Here is a 16,053-nt window from a genome sequence, read left to right on the forward strand (position 1 = left end):
TGAGATTGATATTTTTTATTTCATAAAATAAGATTATTCCCAGCAATACTGAACAAAGCACGTCATCCCATCAGGCCACAAGCGTTACACGTTTCTGTAGCTTTATTTTCACTCACATGACCGTCGTTATCAAATGTCATCGAGGTCGGCTGAAAAGAACCATCACTTTTATGTTTTTTTGTTTTTTAGAAAATAAGGAACCTTATTGAGCATTACTGAATAAAAAAAAATTAAAACATTACCATTTCCCCTAAATTTCCTTAAGAATAAAAAAGGTTACAAAACTGAAAATAAAAAACAAATGATTGTGATTTCCAAAACCCAGAGATGATGGTACAGAAGGACTGCCCCTGGCACCAATAATTACCCCACTCTCACTGGTAAGTAACATAACGGTAAGTGCTTCTTGCCACTGAGAATTCTGGGAATGCAGCAAGATACCAGGAGATACCACATCACACAAATACTGACCTCTGCCCATAAAACCTGAGCAAAACCTGGCTGACCCATAAAACCCATCACTTCATCAATAAAAACCTTCAATTCTGGTGAAAAATACAATTCTAAAACATCTTGTTTGTATTTCTGCCACACCGCTACCCATCTCTGCCCAGAGACCCTGCCAGCCCCCACAACCCAGGTGACATATAGCACACCATTACCACCAAGACACGGCGGGAAGAAAGGTCTCCGCTTGTCATCTGTGCTGCCTTCTACAGGGAGATGACGGGATAACAGCTTAAGGCACTCTGCAAGGTCTTTGGCCTTCACAGGCCAGGACTCCAGTAAAAAACAGTATATAAATAATTCAATCCTCATCATGGGGCTGCAAACTCCGTGCTGGCTCGGATAAGCCGTGCACATAATAAGGGTGAAACAGTCTCTCTTGGCTACAGAGTCCCATTGCAAGGTAAGTGTGCAGCAAAAGTCGTGGAAAGCGAGAGGTGAAATAGCGGACAAAGTCATCAGGGACGATTCCCAGAGTTTCCTGCACCTCTGGCGGTAATTCTCTGTAGTGATGTTTCTGTAAAAAGAGGAAAAATAGTGAAGAATCATTGTAAATTCTACCCCCAGCCCTCCGCTCTGCCGGCCCTTATTACTCACCTTATTACGTAACGCCCGCAGGAGATCCCGAACCGATCGCCCCTTGTAACTGCGGAACTTCCTGAGATCTGCGAGAAGAAGAAAAGATCTACCAGGGTTCCTCCAAAAACACTGAGATGGTATGGGGCTAATTCGGTGTTACACCCCCCCCCCCCACTTCCCGAGAGGCAGCAATAAATGTTCAAATCTTCTATCACTCTGTGTCACCACACACAGGATAATAATCTGGTAAAGTCACATGTCCCCGTACCGTGGGCACAACTGGCATACAGTGATAATGTGGTAGTCACGTGTCCCCGTACTATACGCTGGTACAGACAGGCGTTTGGTCTATTACACTATTACATGGCGCTAACACATACCGGTCTGCAGTGGAACGGTGATGTGCTCCCTCCAATCCAGCCTCACTACGTCTCTTCCACCTCTTTCCAGCTGTCTGACAATTGCCCCATCCAGAGGCTCTTTTTCTATTCGGTCACTGACATCCTGCAGGAAATGAAGAGAATTACAACCGGAGAAGAAAACAAATCCAATGGAAGAATAACCCAGTGCGCTGTATCCAGGGAAAGCTCGTTAGATTGAACAATCTAGAAACTATTACAGGAGGAACCAGAGTCCGATCAGCATAATTCTACATGGGGGGAATCACATCATTACAACCTCTGCTTGCTGCTCGGGGGCTCCAGAGGATTGCCCAATATTGTCTCCTATGGCTCAGCACAGCAATATACAGAGTCCAGGAATCTCTATCTATAGGTCACAAAGTCATGATGAAATATAGAACATGTGCAAATTACCAGTAAATTCCCAATAAATGGTCATGTGATGACTGAAATGCGGATTTCTGTGACAGTAAAAGTAATTTCCATCACAATACAATAATCTCACCTGAAAGAACTGAAGCTGTTTCTCCAGGCCCCAGAAGAACGGGTGTTTTAGGACAGCCTCGGCGGACGGGCGTTTCTGAGGGTCCTTGTCAATCATCTGTTGGATGAGGTGATGGGCCACAAGGTCCTCTGCAATAAGAGAAGGTGATTATAGGACAGAAACGCCATCATGGCGCACGGATATCAGGCTGCGGCTCTCACCATGGATGTCCAGGTTCAGACTATCCAAGCTGTAAGCTCCGAGGAGGATATTGGCTTGCCGCTGCAGGGACTTGCCAAAGGGGTGTTTGCCCTCTGAGACCACGTAGTAGAAGACGCAGCCAGCAGAGAAGATGTCCACGGTATAGGTCTGAAATAAAAATATCAGCTATGGTCAGACACTCAGAGAACCAGGACCTGCTACAAGAGAAAAGTATGGCTGCAGAATGAGTAGAAAGGGTCTAATTGTTGCGATCATTATATTAATAATAACGTGTATTTATATAGCGCCAACTTATGGCGCAGCGCTGTACAATATATACCAGAAGTAGCTGGGGTACTACAGAGAGGACAATACCACACTGTAAGTGAATGGCTCCAGCTAAAAGTGTTTACCATAATACCCCTGGCCAAGAAATCTGCCTCTCACAATGGTAATTATAAACCTGCTGCCACCTACAGGGGGGGTTAGACATTTGCAAGAAAACAAAGCCCCCTTCCACTAGCAGAATGTCATTATTTTGTAGTAAAAGCAATAGTGAGCGAATGTCTGGAAAAGGGAGGGGTGAGACCTCAGGATAGGAAAATGTCATTGTCAATACAGAAATTACATTTTCCTTGTCATCCACTGAAGGGCAAGGGAAATCTTTCACTTTTGGGACACAGTTTATCTGAGGGGTTCAGGGGGTCTGTCTGCAGCTGAAGGGCCCGGATATTAGGAGAGGACACTGTCTACCCGATGGGAATGATCACCTTTCACAGCCGGGAATGGAAAACAAAATCTGGAATAACTGTAAGACATTAAAAGGTGCAGAGACGATTATGGAGCAGGACCAAGCCCAGGAGAAGCCCGGACAGAGACCCTGGCCACGGAAAAAGCCGGAAACAAATAAACCAACTAGAGAGAGATCTGCCCCTAACACACCTAACACACAAACCCTGGGCAGGACTTTTCACCTGAAAGATTCATCCTGCCCTCTGAGGAGTACAAAGAAAAAACACCATGAAAAGGAGCAATGAGTCAACCAAGCGACCCGGGGACTTCCGTGGAAAGCTTCATCTTTGGGATTCTCCTTTGTGTTGTATTCCGTCTGTGATCTCTTTGATAAGCAGATCAAGTTTTAGTGAAGCAGATTTCATGCCTGAGGGATCAATTATTCTAATTGCTTCATAGATAAAGTGACAAAGAACCAGAAATTCAGCCCAAGTGATTCACACATAGAGCCATGGGAGGGGGGGGGGGGGTCCAGTTAATGAGAGCCATAACAATCAGTTGTAAATAGAGCAGTGGGCTGGGAAGAAATGTTCCTGAGATAATGGAAAGAGCCGGAACCAGACATTCGCTGGGACCAATGGCTCAGAAAGTGATGGCTGAAAGAATGGATTTATCCTATTATCTTGTATTTATGTATCAGGAGATATCACACAACCATGTCATATCCATGTGTCCCATGGGAGCTCACAATCTAATGTCAGTTTAGTAAAGGGGGGATGTAAATAATACCTAGCAGTCTATTTTTGGGATGTGGGAGGACAATACCATACCCAGAAGAAACCCATGTACAGACAGGGACAACATACTGACACATCACAGAAGCACACAGGAAACCCCAGACCTTAGAAGAGGAGGGAACAAACACGGAACCTACTGGAATGTAAGCTCATGTAAATGTACAGAACCCAAACACATGAAGGTTACTGTAAGTGGGCTGCAGGAAAGATCCAAATCCCATGCAGAAACATTGGTGTGTGATGAAACAAAAAGGAGCATGGGTGCACATGTAGCAATTCACTATTATTATTATTATTAAACAGGATTTATATAGCGCCAACATATTACGCAGCGCTGTACACTATTGCTCCATTTCATATTAAACTTTTCAGAAACTGGTGGGAAAAGGAGATTCAAGGTTCCCCAATAATACAAAAAGTAAAGTAACTCCTGGTGCTGGTCCCGATTGGCCTTAGTTATTAAACCTTTGGAGACCAGATAAACACTGAAGCATTGCCAACATCTCTAGACCTGGGAAGTGCTTCACTGTAACTTCCAGAACTGGGTCAGGAAAGTTCTTTATGCTGAACCAGTGCCAAAAGAGAACTTCCGGGCCATCCCTGAAATTTCCAGTCCAGCAGGGTCCCAATACGGATTGCCTGCAGGTAAGAGCTGCATATGAAGAGATCAGATCCAGTGGTGATGTAGAGATGAGCTTTGATTGAAAGAAAAGCTAGAACTGTGTGTTACCCTACAGCAGGGCAGGGTGAGGAAGTAGGAGGCATTATATCCTGGGCTAGATAATCCCAGGTACAAAACCTCCAGGCCCAATATTTACATAGTGGAGATATATAAATTGTAATGTATGAGACATATCTTCAGAAGACAGCAGCACCCAGAGTATGAGGATCAGCAGATTAGAAGGATGACCGGCACCAAATCCTTCCTAAAGACAACACCTGTATACCTACACCTGTGACCCCCCTTCCAAAACTACAATAATGACACCGGCACATATCAGGTACTTCTACCAGTTTTGATCTGGGTTCAATGCAATACCAGGAAAGCCTAATAAATATTGATTCAATATATTTCCAAACTGGCATATTATTTGGAAAAAAGATTTCACAATCAAATTGTATTGTGTGGGGTTGGAATTACACCTAGTAATAACACAGCTTTACTTACAGGGTTCTCCTTAAAATCTTCGCTCAACATTTCCGGGGCAATCCATCCTTCAGTGCCAGGAACCCCGGATCTCCGGCTGAAGCTGTGTCTACCCACTGCCAGCTTCTTGCACAGCCCAAAGTCGGAGATGATGGCTTTGGCTTTGCCGTGAGCATTGGGCATGGAAATGAGGATATTGTGTGGCTTCAGGTCTCGGTGCACTGAAAGAAGACAATGATGCACTTTATTATAATCCAATAATAGAGTTTGGCCCAGACATCAGATAATTTATTTACCAATATTCAGGGAGTGAAGATAAGCCAGGCCGGACATTGTCTGCTCCAGGAGAATTATGGGTTCCAGACCATGCCGATCAAAGTCCTTCTCTTCAACATACTGAAGAATAAAAGAGAGGTATGAGACACATGCCATGCACACACGGTGATCCCGGCACATCTATAATCCTGACGAGTAATTACAAACCTCCTGCAGGGTTGCTGTGCACAGCTCAATGGCAATATACTGGAACTGGCGATCTTTCTCTGTACAGAAGTAGCGGATGACATTGGGATTCTCATCAGACTCTCTCAGCAGCTGAACTTCTCTGTCCGCAAAACTGAAACACTCTGGTAAGATTCTCTTCACTGCCACATCTCTGTTATCGAAGCACCCCCTGCAGATATTACAGAGCAATATAAAATATGAACAACCGGCTAGAAAAAGCTAAAAGGAGCTCCACCTTAGAACAAAGTGCTGCTGCAGGACAACCGTTTCCATTTTACTGTCCCATCTGAGTGAAAGATGACTGCAGACTGGGGAATGAACTAGGGAAAGAACAAGTGAACCAAGGAAAGGTGAGCTCCCATCACTGAGAAGGGGTTGGGTGACCCCTTGACTAATATATAAAGGAAATCAGCATGATCACAGGGTTACAGTTCAATAGTCACCTGTAGACGATGGTTCCCTCTGCACCGTGACCGAGGACCTCACGGGGGTTAAAGGAGATCTTCCCCACCGTCACCATCCCGTCATCATCTGGGGAAAAAAACAAGAAATAAAAATGACATAGAAGCCAGAACTCTTGCACCAATTTTGCAATATATGGTGGAGGGATATAAGAAAATAAAACAAAAGCAGAACCACTGCTACCCCGACCACCACACAGGATCAGACGGCAACCTCTGTGCTTTTTAATCCTTAATTCTAATATTATTATTCAGGCAGAAGGATACATCCATCTTTGTAATATTTATTCATACTGTCATTGGAGCAAAGCTTTACACTGCACACAATCCAGATTTAAATTGTATTCCAGTCATATAAAACTTGAAGGGTTGTTGATCCCAAATTCCAATATGAAAGTGATGGAAAAGACCTTTCTATAGAATATATATACAATTTCACATTCCCCAAATCATATTAAATGAAGGAACCTTAATATGAAGAGTAAAGGAATACCCTACATACAGTGTGAGATAATCCAAGGACAAAACTTCTATATCTGTAGTTATGTATTGTACTGGACGTACCCAATGTATATATTATTATTTTACTGCAGATAAGTCAGAGGCCTTCATGATTAGGTGTTGGTCTGGCCAGGTACTTTAGGGACAAGACTCAAATTTAGTTCTTTAGGGAAAGGGATAATAATCCTGCGTTATTTACAATTTTATTTTTATATTGGTGACAGGATACCACAAATCAGTGAAATGAAATCTAAGATTTCCAGATTCCTGATTGTGGTATATTTTGGGCCCTGTGTTGGAGAAAGACAAATAGTTATTAATATTGAACAGTATTTATATGGCACTAACACATTATGCAGCGCCGTACATTAAATGGGGGAAATATAAGTGTTAAATAGATCTAAGTATAGTGATAAAAAAGCAAACATTCATTGTGTATGTCTATAGACACATGGACTACTCGAGGGGATTTGGACCTAACCAATGTCCATGACATAAATCAGAGCTCCATTTACCTCCATCTTCCTGTTCTGCAGAGGTGACACTACCAACTTCAGACACAGACAGGTTTGAGTGCATTGAGTGATTGGAGGCCTTTGGTGACATGTTGGGAGTGCTGTTAGCTGAGCTTTCACTTCGTGTGCCAGTCATATCCAGATAATCCCCATCGGCGGTCACCTCAGCGGGCTGGAAGGGGGCATTCTGATTCTGTAAAAGTTGGATCTTCTCCTCCAGCTGCTTCTGGAACTGCTGGTGCTGCAACTGCTGCTGCTGCTGAACAGTCTGAGGACAAAGACACAATAATGACTGGGGCCCAGTGATGGCATGAGGGGTCCAGGGCAATGATTTCTCTTACCTTAGGATAGGTGATGACAAACGCCACCCATCCTGCCAGGAGAAACGTGCTGAGGATTATGGTGGCAAGGTCCTTTAACATAGAGTCCACTGGAGCCTCCGGCTTGGGCAGAAATGGCTTTGATATGTCAGAGATCTCCTGAGACAGAGATGGAGGCAGCTGTTCAGGGGGCTCGTCCACCATTCCAAGGACATCCTGCCAAAAGAAGGCCAATTCATGATGATGGATGATAGCCGGCATAGCAAGGATTGAAAACACTACAGGAGGTAGAATTTCCAGCACCGAACTGGACCCTCAGTTGTGACAGATTATTTCTAAATAAAGACCACGAAAGAACTGAGCACAACAATGATTGAAGTGCCAAAATGTTGGGAAACGCTTTGGAATTTTATCCATTTTTACATTATGATATTACATAATTAAAGCATACCCATTGATTGGACATCTACAACAGAATCTTCCTCTCGGATTAGCAATTTAAAGTTCTGCATTTACCCTATGAGGTTTAAAAGTACATAAAATGAATAACTCAGTCCAGAACATACATGTGAACTGGTCAATCCTGAATCCTGTGTATAGCACCATGAACTAGTAAATTCAGAATATTTGTGTACCCCAAATATCTGACAGATCCATAAAAATATCAATCCAGATCCATCATGATCTTTACTGAACGGCTTTCCAGCCAAAAAGGTGACCCGACCAGTTCCTAGGCTTTAGATTTAGGGGATACCATGGAGTTTATGGTTCCTTTACCTGATTGTTTCTATACGTGGGGAGAACATATATGTCTCAGTATCAAGATTCACAATTTCATAATAAGATTTCCCATCTGACGGAAAACCAGGGGCCAGGACTGTGAAATGAGGACTGTAATGCTCTAACCAAAAACACATGTCAGGGAGCCATATTGTAGATGTGTGCACAGATGGAAAAGGCTGCCAATACATTGAACATTGTACACCAGATGACGTACGGTGCCTGCTCATCCTCCCTAAAACGGCTTCCACCAGAGGATATACAGTTCTGCTCCACCCTACCCAAAAGGCTTCTCACAAAGGATTTGTCTACAAACAGATGATAGGCAATAAGCCTCCACCCTCCCCAGAAGTAGCTTTGTGCACAGATTTCAGCAAGATGAATGTTCTACAAACACAACAGCACTGTTCCACCCTTCCTAAAAGGAGCTTTCTAAAGAGATTTTGAATGGTCAATGACCAAATGAGCTGTTCCACCTTCCCCTGAAGGAACTTCCTACAGAGATCAAAGTAAGATGAATAATCTACCAACATAGGACATGCAGTAATGTTCCACCCTACAGGAGTCTTCCAGCCAAGAGCAATGTAAATGAATAGTCTACAATCACCGGACATTTAGTACCGCTGTACAACTGACACATACTGACACCATTACAGTGCACAATGCTAACAGAGGTGACATCTTCTTAATGTATGCTTACATGGAACAGGCACATTGAGAATATGAGCACTGCAGTATCAGTAGATCCATGAATATAAACACCAGGGTGTTACTCTATTACAATACTCGTCTGACCAATACTCGTCTGACCAATCCAATCATGTCTCAGGTGGCTGGGGACAAAGCAATGTGCACCAATATTAACACGTTTTCCCAGTGATGAATGCATAGTGTGGGGGATATTGGTGGTTTGGCCACTTCAGTACCAAGAAGAGATAATAGAGAATTTAAGATGTTTGGATTTACAGAGTACTACACAGAAAGCAGACCTGCACCCGGCTGATATTCATGGCTGGAAGAACTGCTCTGCAGACATGATAAACGGAGAAGTGGAAAATTCCTGCTGAATGTCAACTATGACAAATCATTTGCTGTACATTTATCTGCTAAGCATAGTTACATAGTAGGTTAGGTTGAAAAAAGACATAAGTCCATCAAGTTCTACCACTAGGTAAATAAACATATCCCAGATATTAAACCCCATAAGACATAGCTGATCCAGAGGAAGGCAAAAACAACCCCGGGTACATTTTCCTTCAAAAGGGGAAAAAAATTCCTTCCTGATTCCATGAAGCAATCGGATGTTCCCTGGATCAGCAGTCTCTGTTATCTTTACTTTAAATCCTTAATACACAAATAGCTTACATACTTTAGATAGAACTAAATATTATATTAGGATTAGAATATGTTCTTCTCCATATAAATAATGAACAGACCACAACCATGGACATACATACAATGACTATCACACTGTACTCACCTCATTGAAACGTGCTTTGTCCCGTGCAGGCTCTATAACATTCTCCACTCCTCGGGGCAGGGTGGGAGGAAAGGTATCCAGGATTTTGGTTGGTGCAGACAATGGAATTTCATGGTGTCCTGTACATATAAAAAAGTAATAAGGTCTTATTCTGTTTGATCTGGGAGAAGACATAACACCTACACATGACTGGTCTTATTAAGGAAACACAATATTAATAGTCAGTGAATCAATTACTTATGACAACCAGGTATGAATAGTCAGATAAGTGAAATATGAAATCCTTCTGGTTCCTAAGAGCTCCCAGCACATTCTTATAGAGCAGACTTCTGTGCCTAGGGATTCTCTATGGGATCTCAGAACAGTCTGGAGCCAAGTATTGCGGGCCTAAAAGTGAACAGACGGGTAGAATTCATACCTATTAAAAGCCACTGGTTCCTCCAGTAACTCAGCTTGTCTTTCCCTTTCCCACCAGGCAGTGTTTTCAGATCAGTGCTGGGTGTAAACTCGCACTCTCCATTACCCTCGATCGTCACCCCATCAGCGCTGGGACCATCGAGCAGTGGGATGGCTCTTCCTCTGGGCTAAAGACAAGAAAATCCCTGCATGACTTCCAATTGGTTTTCATGTGAAGTCACAACACAGTCAACCTCTCCAAAAATGTTTGATATCAGAGACACTTACCACCACGATGACCCCTTCATGTACCAGGGAGGATGAGGCGTACAGGCTGCTGGAATATTTGCCCACATACAATGTCGGCCTGGACACAAGGAAGAGAAGTCTGGTCAGTGACATATCTCATTTTCCCGGATTTATACACCTGCCACTCGCTGTATACTCACATCAGTTTACTTTTAGTCTCGGTTTCTTTAGGGAAGGGATACTTCCACTTTGTGATATGACCAACCTCCCCGGACATGAAGGTGAGATAGCGCAGTGTCTCCACTCCCACGTTAGTGTGTAGGACCTTCCGGAGACCCTCTCTTTGCCAGATATAGACCCCCACTACTGGAGAGGCATAATTCTGGATCCACAGGACATCTCCTGAATCGCTGTCCACCGTCACCACCAGACCATCCCCATTAGACACAAAATGAGACATTTCTGCAAGAACAGCAAGAGTGAACTCACATTCTCCTCTATGAAGAAAAAGCAAATAACAAACTTCCAAGGATCTGACCCCAGACAGCCATAAAATGGAGCTTACTATAGTCAGTGCCTTCATCCGGCAGGGTGGCTGCATAGTCATAGTAGGTGGCATTCCAGCGAAGTTCTTTATTCTTTGTGTCATACATGGTGATTGTATACTCTGAAATACAAAATACAATTTTTTACCATCCAGACATCAAGGTGAAAAATAACACGCAACGCAATTACTTAAACAGATACAAGGCAGCCAATCAGCTGCACCAGTCTACAGAGGGCAGAGAACGTTGGAGTTTGATTTACCATGCTGAATAACTAAATGGTTTGTCATTAGGTTTATAGACCTACACCTGTGTGGGGAACATCATTAATATCATGTCCCTTGTACAAATCCCTGGCTAAGGTAAGTGGGGGGGGGATGTGTCCCGGGACACAACGTACCCACTCTCCCATTGCAGGCTCAGATCTGGGTTAGGGGTCATGCTATCATGACACCAGTGACACCTGGCTCCCCGCGCATGTGCGGTCTGGAGCCGGTAATTTTAGTGGTCCACAGGACTAAAAAGGTTGGCGACCACTGGTGCGGAGAAACACCAATAGAATGGGGTGATCAGATCAGATGACTGAATGCAGCAATATACCAGCAGAGGTCTGTGATATCCAGAGCTAGCACATCGTCCAGTTATGATGGGAACTCACCTGTCCTGCCCAGGTACAGCAGAGAGGTGGACGGACAGACACTTTCTGCAAAGGTAGAAGTCAGAGTCTGCTGCTTCTCCCCGGTTAACAGATCCACAACATACCAAACATCTTGTTTCTTCCCTGTAAATGACACAAAACACCAATGTAATAAGGACTACACCTAACATCATTACATCATTCTGACATTGCTACTGAACTGCACAGAAGACCGGTCACTATCAATGCCGGCATTCACAGGTTCTCCTGGTGACTGAACACACATAGCAGGCAGAACACATATCTGTGCCAACTTCCCCATCACTTATGGACAATCCACATTCTTCATATGATAGGGAGGTACAAAAAGACGACTTATTGTAAGAACAAAACACAACAAACATTCACCACATAAGTCAGTGGATTCACACAATGGCTGCACAGATTATCTATCAATACACACACATACACAGCATAACACATATTCTCACCATACCACCCGCCACTTACCCATATACAATATTCCATCAGTGCTACGACACGGAGAGGCCTGGACCAGTTCAGGGATAGTGAAGGGCAGTTTCTGCAAACATAGAAAAGATATAAGATGTAAACTCATCTTGGTTTGAGAGCCAATCATTCCTATAGAACACAGAGAGAATAGCAGAAATCTCACTATCTGCCCCGTGCTAAATCAAACAATGATTCTTCTAGTAAAAGCTATTTGTTCTTCAGCAGATTATTTCACCTCCTTCAGTAATGTAAAACAGACACAAAAACATTCCTAGTCTTCCTAAGCTTGCATGCATGATTGGTGGATGCTGGGTAGTGCATGTGGTGCAGCTCATACATACAACACACACATCCCATGTAATATGTCCAGCGGTGTATTCTCACATATGACAGACACACAATCTTACCGTCAGACCCTCGCTGTGCTTACTGCCCAGGGTGTACAGACTGCCATCATTGGGATCAGGAAGGAAGGCCGGCCTGGGGAAAAGGGAGATGAGTGACACATTCTGCCCATCACTTAACATGTATTAGCAGAGAGAGGTGAATGGACTCATCAGAGACCTGGTATATATATGAGGGCCCCTACAGGGCCAATTAGAACCATGATATACTCAGCACATAACACTATTCTCCTGATTGGTGCTCTGAGGTCACAGAACAAATGTGCAGAGCATGACCAGGGTGCAATGTCACTGGCACCTTGCAGTGCTGTATTCTGGGGAAAGGAAAATGGTTCCAAAGAGGTACTTACTCTTCCATATGTGTGGGTACCTGCAGTACCGGATCTGTCAGCGAAAAGAAGAAAGACCATTAGATCACAAGGAAGAGAGATATAAGCAATTGTCTGTATTCATCCACACCAATCCCTCATCTATAGAAAAGTACCAATCTTTATTTATAATCTGTGCCCCTGCAATGCACACAGCACCATGTCAGACTGCACCTGTGCCCCGGCCAACCCTCCCCCCCGCCCCTCTTGTCCCGAGTGCCACATCCTACCGCCTCCTGATCCTGCACCATACCAAACAGAGCTCCTACCCCACCTCTCCCCAACCAGGCAGAGTACAATTCTACCCCAGCCCACCCCCTCCACACCATCATGATAATCTGTGCCCCTGCAATGCACACAGCACCATGTCAGACTGCACCTGTGCCCCGGCCGCCCCTCTTGTCCCGAGTGCCACATCCTACCGCCTCCTGATCCTGCACCATACCAAACAGAGCTCCTACTCCACCTCTCCCCAACCTGCCCCCATAATGTCAGACTGCCCCTTTGCCTCCTGATCCTGCACCATACCAAACAGAGCTCCTACCCCACCTCTCCCCAACAAGGCAGAGTACAATTCTACCCCAGCCCACCCCCTCCACACCATCATGTCAATGTGAGCCACCCCAACCAAACTTTTTTTGCTTTTGCTCCAATGTTGCATTGCAACCCCTCACCCCCATGTCAGCCTGCGCCATATCAAAAAGCCCCCCCCCCCCATACCCTTTCACTATTCATCTGTCTGAACCCCATCACACTTCACCACCACAACTTATTGCCCCTTTCTCACCTTCTTTTAATGTCCATTTAATTGCCCCAGTCCTTTTGCTAACAGCATGGAGGCTGCCATCCAAGGTGGAGACAAACAGAAGAGTCTCTGGCAGAGATACGGTATTTGCCCTTCCACCACCCTGGAAGAAAACAGAAAGACAATATTAATAAAGGGGCCACACAAACATATCCCACTACACATTAAGTGACCGCCAACCCACAATCCTATTAGAATATTTCTATGGCAATGGCTGCCATTCAGCTGGATTTCAGGGTGGAGTCTTCTCCCATCCACCTGGAGGGCGCTGTCCTTCCATCCACCTGGAGGGTGCACACACCAGCAGTAGGAAGTTTCTAGAGTCTTCTGGTTTCGGTGGACAGAAATAGCTTGGTGCACATGTTTGTTTCCCATGAGGCTGCTCAGGTTTGCTCTCACACTGCATGGGTGAATGGATAGCAAACAAAGATAAAACAGAAGACTGGCAGATCCTGCAGCGGCACTACCTGCACTGTATGCGTGTCTCAGTGGTACTCCCATCTTATATAAGAGGAACACAATCCCGTCTTCTTTCCAGCTATTACATCATTGTTTATTGACTTGTAAATGTCAAACCGTCACAACCCTGAGCCATAGCAGGCAGTGCTGCACGTGGTTCCAGCCATCACTTCCCCTCCAAGCCGTCCACACAAGAAATGAGAGCCGACCACAGAACATTGCAGACCCCACCTGACACCTCCATCCCAATTCCACCACAACAATAGGTCCACCAACCTTGGCGCCTCCATGTCAACACGCCAGCAACTTTTCAGGATAAGAGGAGAAAGTCCTATCTGTGAGAAGGGACAGATAGATGGCCACAATCAGAACAACCAATCAGCAGTCTCCTCTCCTTCTGTCCAGACACACGGACGGTGGTTGATATTGGTTACCACCAACTCAGCCAGTCCAGCATCAGTAAACGCTTATTTGTAGGTTGCTGCCCCCAGCTGTATACACTGACCAGGCAATTTTCAGGCATCTCCATCAATCTGTGGAATCTGCATAAAGTGGTAACAGAAGGGCAAAACAGAGCCTCAGTTACCTCCCACCGGTATACAGAGACATTCCTCCGTACAGGTAAGTAGGGTGTATTGGTGGGGGAGGGGCATTCAGTACAGGTAAGTAGGGTGTATCGATGGGGGAGGAGCAGTCAGCACAGGTAAGTAGGGTGTATTGGTGGGGGAGGGGTAGTCAGTACAGGTAAGTACCCAATACACAGGTTAGGGCCACCATATGGCAGTGGAAAGTGTCCTGTACACATACACGGGCCCTGCAGGTAGGTATATGGGTAAGGTGTGAATATTTCGGGTTCGGTAGGTGCTCCCGGGTCACACCGCAGGTAGACCAGCTGACAATAACACACAGGTGAGAGCCATACGGTAGGTATATAGAAAGATGTCCTCTCACCGTCAGACAAAGGAAAAGCACAATGAAAAGCGCTGCGGGCCCCATCCCGGCTCCTCACACCGACCACCGAACACCGAATCCGCGCTCCTCCATTACCGACCGTCAGCCCCGCCCTCTTCCTGGTGTAAGGACCGCCCCCTAACCCTGCACAAACCGTGACCCCGCCCACTGAACAAACGTCACATGACCCCGCCCCCATGTTGACTGAACAAACGTCACATGACCCCGCCCCCAGGCTGACTGAACTCCTCTTCCCGCCTTCTGGGGAGTTACCGAACGATATGGAAGAACTCCAACTCCAGTGTGAGGGGAATAGCGGTGCCAGAATGACCGGGCAAGAGCGGGCTTCTCTACACCGGGTAAGGTGGGTACATTCCACATACTCCTCGGATGTGTCACCTGTGAGGTAATGGGGTCACTTGTATGTTAATTGGGTCACTAGTTAGGTAATGGGGTAACTAGTGTGGTAATGGGGTCACTTCTGAGGTAATAGGGTCACTAGTGAGGTAATGGGGTCACCTGTGGGGTTATAGGGTCACTAGTGAGGTAATGGGGTCACTTGTGTGGTATTGGGGTCACTTATGAAATTATTAGGTTACCTATAGATATGAATGTGACATTAGGTAATGATTGGCACACAGCGATGACTGAGAATTGTTCCGGTTGGATGTTTATAGCTGGCTGCCAATTCAGTGACAACGTCACCTAAGTCTGTGTCATAAGGCCTCCAGTTGTCACCTGACTGGGGCTCCATCTGCCTTTTGTGTCACCTGATCAGATCGGAGGAGTGGTGAGTGGACATGTGACTGACATTTTATGTCCCGCCCCTCATCCTAGGGTTTATAAGTGATTGGCTGAAGAGGAAGTGTCCCTCCCACCCCTATCCCAGAGACAATTGGTGATTGGTTGACCAGGATGTGACCCCCCCCCCATCCTAGGGTCCATCAGTGATTGGCTGATTAGGATGTGACCCCCCCCCCCAGCCTCCTTTGTGTGATCAGAAGATTTAGTAACAATATCTATACATAGTTACATAGTAGGTTAGGTTGAAAAAAGACATAAATCCATCAAGTCCAACCACTAGGGAATAACCATATCCCAGATATAAAACCCTATAGGACATAGTTGGTCCAGAGGAAGGCAAAACAACCCCGGGTACAATTTGCTTCAACAGGGAAAAATTCCTTCCTGATCCCATGAGGCAATTGGATGTTCCCTGGATCAGCAGTCACTGTTATCTTTACTATAAATCCTTAATCCCCAGTTATATTCTGTGCTTCTAGAAATCATCCAGCTTTTTCTTAAAGCAATCTATAG

The 16,053-nt window shown here is 45.1% G+C and overlaps 1 protein-coding gene across 1 annotated transcript; it reads right to left on the reverse strand.

Moving 5' to 3' along the window:
* On the reverse strand, positions 1-14,889 carry ERN1 (endoplasmic reticulum to nucleus signaling 1). Its single transcript, XM_072414063.1, has 22 exons — positions 14,737-14,889; positions 13,309-13,429; positions 12,504-12,537; positions 12,157-12,229; positions 11,747-11,819; positions 11,258-11,380; positions 10,620-10,721; positions 10,255-10,516; positions 10,094-10,172; positions 9,828-9,993; positions 9,410-9,528; positions 7,171-7,365; positions 6,830-7,097; positions 5,796-5,883; positions 5,332-5,521; positions 5,145-5,244; positions 4,870-5,069; positions 2,193-2,340; positions 1,993-2,120; positions 1,467-1,590; positions 1,105-1,172; positions 1-1,024 (listed from the first exon to the last, which is right to left on the reverse strand). The coding sequence occupies exons 1-22, from the start codon at positions 14,779-14,781 to the stop codon at positions 809-811; spliced, it is 2,922 nt and encodes a 973-aa protein (XP_072270164.1). The 5' UTR covers positions 14,782-14,889; the 3' UTR covers positions 1-808.
* Positions 14,890-16,053: the final 1,164 nt, after the last annotated feature.

This window comes from Pyxicephalus adspersus, chromosome 6 (genome assembly GCF_032062135.1).
Source record: "Pyxicephalus adspersus chromosome 6, UCB_Pads_2.0, whole genome shotgun sequence".
In the NCBI taxonomy this organism is placed as follows: Eukaryota; Metazoa; Chordata; class Amphibia; order Anura; family Pyxicephalidae; genus Pyxicephalus; species Pyxicephalus adspersus.